Consider the following 7403-nt stretch of genomic DNA (forward strand, 5'->3'; position numbering starts at 1 on the left):
TCTAAACCAAATGAGTCAAGAATACCTTCTTGTAGAAGTTTCTTGATGCGTTTGATGTTAATGTGGCCAAGGCGACAATGTCACAAGTAAGTTTGACTAGACTGTGTAGTCTTAGTTTTCTTTGCAGGATTATTAACGTTATAAATTTCCTTTTCTAGTGACAACACATAAAGACCATTTTCTGAATGTGCCGTACCATATAAAACATTATCGAGATAAAATGAACATGATTGGTCTTTAACTCGAAATTCAAAACCTTTGGCGTCCAACGCCGAAATTGAAATGATGTTTTTGGTAATGTTGGGAACATAATAAACATTGTCAAGTTCCAAAACTAGCCCCGTGGGCAAAGACAAACTAAGAGATCCTATGGAAATAGCACCAATCCTTGCTCCATTTCCTACCCGGAGCTCGATCTCTCCCTTCTCTAGCTTCCTAGTGTTCCTTAGTGCCTGTGAATTGGAACAAAGGTGTTAGCCACATCCGACATCTAATACCCATGAAGCCGAGCTAGTGAAGTTAAAGTCTATAACGTAAATACCTGATGTAGAAGCAACGGTTCCGTTCTTCTGATCTTCCTTGAATTTGAGGCAGTCTCTCTTCCAATGTCCCTTCTTCTTGCAATATAAGCATTCGGAATCAGACTTAGAAGATGCTACCTTTTTCTCCTTGTTGTCTTTGGTAGCTTTCGGCTTAGGCGGAAAGTTCTTCTTCCCTTTCCCCTTGAAGCCCTTCTTCCTTTTGCCTGCCCATTTGAACGTCTTACCCTTCTTAATCGTGAGCATATCATGCTTTCCCTCATCCTTGAGCGTCTGCTCAGCTTGCTTTAACATCCCATGAAGCTCGGTGAGGGTTTTCTCCATGCTTTGCATGTTGTAGTTCATCTTGAACTGGTCATAGCCTTTGTGAAGGGAATGGAGAATGATGTCAATAGCTATTTCAGTTGAATACCCCACATCAAGCCTTCCCATGTTCTCAAATAATCCGATCATTTTGAGCACATGTGGGCTGACTGGCTCTCCTTTCTTGAGCTTAGTCTCAAGGATCTGCCTGTGGGTTTCAAACCTTTCAGTTCGAGCCTGTTCTTGAAACAAATTCTGTAACTCAGAAATGATCTCATAGGCCGATTCCTTCTCGAAGAAGGTTTTCTGAAGTTCAGGAGACATAGTGGCTAGCATTATGCACTTGACATCCCGATCGGCTACTTGCCATCGGTTAAGGGCAGCTTGAGTTACATCCTCATTGGGAGCGTCAGGCATTTCCTCATCAAGGACATACTCTTTCTGTTCTTGCATAAGAACGATGCGCAAATTCCTTTGCCAATCAAGGAAATTGGTACCACTCAACTTCTCCTTATCGAGAATTGAGCGTAATGAAAACTGATTGTTTGGGATTGAAGACATGATTCTACAATTGAAAGAATTTTAATGAAAAACCATTCAAAAATACTTAAATAAGATTGAATTTCATGCAAATTTTCAATACTTATTTAACGTCTTATTCACACGTAAAATTTGTCCCTATTTTGTGAAAATAAGGCGATTCCAAGATCCGAAGAAACAAAGAGTGGTTAAGCATGCTTTGGCTTGTCTTAAACACTCAATCTTCTAGGGTAAGCATTGCCTTGCTAATGGCTCTAAGCCACTCTTGGTTAGACAATCGTCGCATCTAATGCATCTTTGACGATGTATCTCTTTTGCCACGGTATGTGAGGACTCCTCACCCATACCGATGAGTTAAACCAAAACCAACGTGCACACCCAGTGTGCCTTATGCCCCTTGGAGAAGTGATGGCACCTCGCTTTGGCGTAGCCTACCATTACTCTCGTTCGGTTAGTAAGTGTTGTTTTGGAAAGGCAAGTTTGACTCAATATTATTAGGGACTTAGGATTTCTATGTTGGTTGATTTAAGTGAACTTAACTAATCATCGCAACATCAAGAAAACCTAAACATGCATCTAACGAATAATTCACACATATAGATATAAGCATAAAATATAAAGCGAAATTATAGATGCATATTGGCAACTAGCATGACCCCTTGAGATCTTCATATCTTCAAAAGGTCTTCATTTGCAATTCAAGGCTTTGTCTTCCAAGATACGCCGTCTTCAAGACTTCACCAAACTTTGCAAAAACTAGTGTCTACAACTAGGAAAGATCTAAATATTAAAGTACAAAAATACTTAACGGTGCGTAGACCGTATTTAGATTTACAAAAATACATAACGGCACGTAGTCCGTATTTTCTATCCTAGTCGGGTCCCACTAGTTGCCATTTCATAAAACCTGTGAGAGAGAATATATATATATTCCATTCATCCATTCACTATTTGTGAATGGCCCATGCAATTTACAAATTAAAACAAAATAAAATGCATTTAAACAACGCGCGCACTAGTAACTAATCTAGGTGGTTAATCCGATTAACACGCCTAATTAAAACTAGTCAAAGTTGTTTAACCGATTATATAATTTACGTCATTAATATTTGAAGCTCCCACTAAATTCCGCATTTCCTTAATTAATCTAATTAATTAAGTCGGTAGCGCCCAAACTTGTCAAAATGAAATTTTGCCAATGCCGCTCAAAACCGAGGCCTAGCCTCCCAAAATTTTAATTAAAATAAATAAAACGGCAAAATAAGCAATATTACGGCTAGTCACCTCACCGCACCAAGCATACGCACAAGCCAAAAAAAAAACACGAGCACACGACTCACGGCACATGCCCGCGGGCTGCTGCCACGGCATGGCCGCGCGTGGCTGCTGCCGTGCGTGGCTGCTGCCGCGCGTGTGGCCAGAAACAAGGTGGCGCTGCCACCTTGGCAGCCACATATGGGCTGCTATGCAGCCCGGCTCGCCAAGGTGATGCAATGCCTCGTTTTGCGTGCCACGGCCTCGGGATTTGATCCCTTTTCGCGAGACAACAATAATTAATTCTAAATTAATTTTAGAACTAATTTAGAGTGCAAAATAAAATTTTAAACAAGTCTAACTTAATAAAATTTTCAAAGTGCAAATAACCAAAATAATTCCAAGAACCATTCTTAATTAAATTGGTTTAGCTTGGTGCAACATAAAATTGAGGCAATTTCTCACTTTCAATTTAATCAATTTAAATTAAACTTGAGAATTTGACAAAGTAAAGGGAAATTGGAAAAATATGAACTTTAATGTTCAAATGAAAATTCCAACATCTAAATTTTGTGAATCCTTGAAAATTATATCTTCCAACATGAAGATAACCAAATTTCTATCACAAAAATCGAAACTTTATGTTTCCAATCAACTCAAAATGATTAAAACATCAAAGTTTAACATAAAATAACATGGAATTTAGTGGTTTTAAAAGTTTCAATCACTTATCACAAATAAAGATTGAATCTTTAACACTTAGGAAGCCTCAAAAATAAAACTTTCACACTAAAAAGCAATTAGTTTGCAATTATGTGAAAATAAATCAACCTTTAAGCATCAAATACTACCAAGTAAGTGTGCTTTAAGGGGACATAAAAATGCAGAAAATAATGCAAATAATCAACCATATAACCAACAATTTATGCCATTAATTTCAAGGTTAGAAAAGACTTAAAATTTTTCGTCAAAAACGAAAAACCCCTCGAAACAGGCATTTCTGGTCAGAATTTGGCTAAAAACACAAACCCCTTTGGGGTTAAAAACCTTTCCAGAACACGTTTTCCACCCAAAATTCACTAGTCTTCGGCGAAAATCTGGGTTCTGGGCCAAAATCGACATTAAAAACGGGATTAAAATAAATAAAACCGAGCTACTAATCTAATTAGCAACTTAAACCAGAAAATTAAGCCAAAATAAACCTTGAAAAATATGATTATAAAAATAAACGAGCGGGGCTCCGATACCGCTGTTGGGGTTTGGTGAGTCCGACTCACCGCGGAAACAAACCCCGACCCAAGGAACCACTCGCAATAATTAAAATCATAAAGCATAAATAAATAAACACAAAGAAAAGATAACGAATCTTACCCTTTAAGCGAGCTTCGCCGAAAAACCGGGGCTCTTACTTGAAAGCTACGAGCACGTCAAGCGCCGCGCCTCCGACGGTATCCACCCACAAAAAGGCGAACACAACTTTAAGGTCTACTACCTGGGGGTTAGCGAGGTCCGACCAAAACCCGAGTGTTATATGAGTTTAAGGGTTTTTCCAATATTATGGAATGCTCTATTTAACTCCCACTCAAGCATCATTTCCAATGCCCAAAGTTGGGTATTTATAGGGAATGATGGGAGTATGAAATTCTCTCCCATCAATGTGGAACAATGAGATTTTCTCATTTTATTTTAAAGCTAAAATAAAATTATTAAGCAAACTAGTAATAAATCAACAAGTGTCAAGCATACATGAGAGAGTAGGTGAGGACCACTTGGAGATGGGGACCAAACTTGCTCCCCACTCTCTCCCTCACCTTGTGCCACATGGCAACCCCACTTACTCCCATATTCCAACCTTCCCTTTATTCATGCCACTATGGCCCGAGCCAAGCCACGAGCCAAGCCCGAGCCCGGCCCGAGCCCAGCCCGCACCAGCTGCTGCCGTGGCGCGGCGCGGCTGCTGCTATGCCTAGCCGCGGCTGGCCGTGGCTGCAGCACGGTGCGCCGGCTCGTCTTGCCCCTAGCATTCGGATGCTCGGGGCACTCCGATGCTAGGGGTATTTTCGGGAATATTGTTGATTTATTATTATTTTGCGCGTCTCATCTTTTATTATTTAGACTCGACTTCCGACGATCGATTTCGACGCTCTAAGCTCGAATTACTGATGTCTAATTATTTAACACTCGGGCGACGAATTAATTTCTTCCGAATTAATTCGTCGAGTTGGTTCGCATATATTTGCTTGGGTGTGACCCGAAGGGTTCAGTCAAGATTAAGCTGTAATATTAATTATATTAATATTACTGATCGGAAGCGGCCTCCACCCAGGCATTCCGATCACTTGACCTTGCTGAATATATTAGCTTTCTAATAATTCCGAACCCGCTATCAGAATAATACACTTGTTCGAAGGACACTATTCCTTTCAGAAGTCCTAAGTCATTTGAAGATCTACGAACAGTCAATGGTTACTTGTGTGGTACTTTTCAGTAGGCAGCACTTAAGCTTGGATTGATGGAAGAAGATGATGCAATTGAGATGTCGTTAACTGAAGGTTGTGCCATTTAGATGCCTCATGTGATTCGAAATCTGTTTGCTACATTGCTCATGTTTTGTCAACCTAGCAATACTTTGTCTCTATGGTCAAGCTATTATGCTTCTTTTTTAGAAGATTTCCGATATAAATATCCTACAAATGAAACAAAGGTGAAACAGTTGACTATCAAATCAATTGAGAAGTATCTTGAGTCAATGGGAAGTTCTTTGAAAGTTTTTGGGTTAGATATTTTTGTAGAAGATGATGGTGATGCTTTACATGTAACAAAAGACATTGAGGATGCATTGAATGCTCCAATTCCACCGGAATCTTTAGAATGTAAAGATAAATTGAATCAAGCTCAACGAAATGCATTTGATGTAATTATGGATCATGTCAGAAATAAGAAGCCTGGTGCTTTCTTTATAGATGGTCCTGGTGGAACAGGGAAAAACTTCCTGTATAATGCCCTGTATGCAGAAATAAGATCGATGGAAAAGATTGTCTTACCGATAGCAACTTCAGGTATTGTAGCAGCTAATATTCCTTCAAGAAGAACTGCACATTCACGTTTTAAAATATCTTTGGATCCTTATGGCTCTGTAACTTGTAATGTTCCTAAACAAGGAAGTTTAGCTGCACTAATAAGGGAAACACCTTTAATTATCTGGGATGAAGCTTCTATGGCTAAGAAGGAAAATATCGAATCTCTTGATACATTACTCTGAGATATTTGCAATTCAAGCGAATTATTTGGAGGCAAATTAGTAGTTTTTGGTGGGGATTTTAGACAAGCTCTTCCTATTGTTCCACGTAAGACACAGCGAGAGGCAGTTGCTGCAAGTTTAGTTAGTTCTGTTTTGTGGCCGCAGCTGATAAAGTTCAGGTTGACTGAAAATTTAAGAGCCAAAGATGATCCTATGTATGCATCTTTTTTGTTGTCATTGGGTAATGGAGAATTACAAAATGATGAAGATGCATTTGTTGAGCTTCCATCAAGTATTGTTAAGCCTTGTTATTCTGGTGCAGCTGATGATGTACACCTTACTGTTGTGGCATTTCCAAAAATGGATATGCCTCAATTCAGTACAGATATTTTTACTACAAGAGCTATTTTGACACCGATGAATGAGGATGTTGATGCCATTAATTCAAGCTTATTTGAAAAATTCCCTGGCGAATCAGTGGTATATAAAAGATTTGATACAATGATTGATGATAATTGTTCTATCTATCCTGTTGAATTTCTAAACAAGTTGTCTCTTGGTCATATGAGTCCTCATGAGCTAAAGTTGAAAGTTAATAGTCCTGTTATTTTGTTAAGAAACATTTTGCCATCATCTGGACTGTGTAATGGAACAAGACTTATTTGTAAATGGTTCTTTCCTAATCTCATTGAGTGTGTTATTGTTGTTAGTCATAATAGAGGTCGACATGTGTTAATTCCAAGAATAAGCTTGCGTCCATCAGAATCATCGTGTTATCCTTTTCAGTTCCAAAGAAAACAGTTTCCTTTGAAACTTAGTTTTGCAATGACAATTAATAAAGCTCAAGGGCAGACACTTAGTGAAGTTGTGGTTTTCCTTCCACGACCATGTTTTTCACATGGTCAATTATATGTTGCACTTTCTCGAGTTCGTAAGTCATCTAATGTCAGTGTAATAACTGAGGCCAGCACATAGCAATAGGGTTTATGTCATGTGAAAAATATAGTATCTTATGATATTCTTCAATAGGCAGGCATTATTTAGCTGTGTGAATAGGTATTTATCACTAATTTCTTTATATACATGTTAGTGTGAAGAGTATATATATCATTTTGTTAATAACTTTAACAAGTTCTTTTGTCTCTTTTGTGATTACTTTCAGGATTAATTACTTAACAGAGAAATAAGAGTACCTCATTTGTGATTGTTGAGCAAAGTGAGGTATGAATAATTTTACAACTACATTTCATTATTTGCTTTAAAAAGGATGTTCACGTAGAATGATACAAATATCATGATCTGTGTATAATTTCTAAGAATGAAAATTTACAGAGATTATTAAATTAAGTAATTATATGTTATTTATATGAAACTTTATTTTTCAGTTATGTTTAACCAGTTACTCTTTCGATACTTAAAATACAAGGCAACTATAAGCAAGAAGAAAGGCACTCGAGCAATGATGATGATGTTACTATGTTTACATTAAGTAAAGGTGATTATACAAGTTTAATAAGTTTTAAAAT

General features: G+C 37.9%; 1 protein-coding gene across 1 annotated transcript; it reads left to right on the top strand.

Moving 5' to 3' along the window:
• The first annotated feature begins 6090 nt into the window (after positions 1 to 6090).
• Positions 6091 to 6852, top strand: LOC145625198 (uncharacterized). The gene has a single exon (XM_081678273.1). The coding sequence runs from the start codon at positions 6091 to 6093 to the stop codon at positions 6850 to 6852; it is 762 nt and encodes a 253-aa protein (XP_081534399.1).
• Positions 6853 to 7403: the final 551 nt, after the last annotated feature.

Source organism: Chenopodium album, chromosome 3 (assembly GCF_948465745.1).
Source record: "Chenopodium album chromosome 3, dcCheAlbu1.1, whole genome shotgun sequence".
NCBI lineage: Eukaryota > Viridiplantae > Streptophyta > Magnoliopsida > Caryophyllales > Amaranthaceae > Chenopodium > Chenopodium album.

Coding starts and splice junctions, on each gene's coding strand:
- LOC145625198 (XM_081678273.1), top strand. CDS start 6,091: ATGTATGCATCTTTTTTGTTGTCATTGGGTAATGGAGAATTACAAAAT.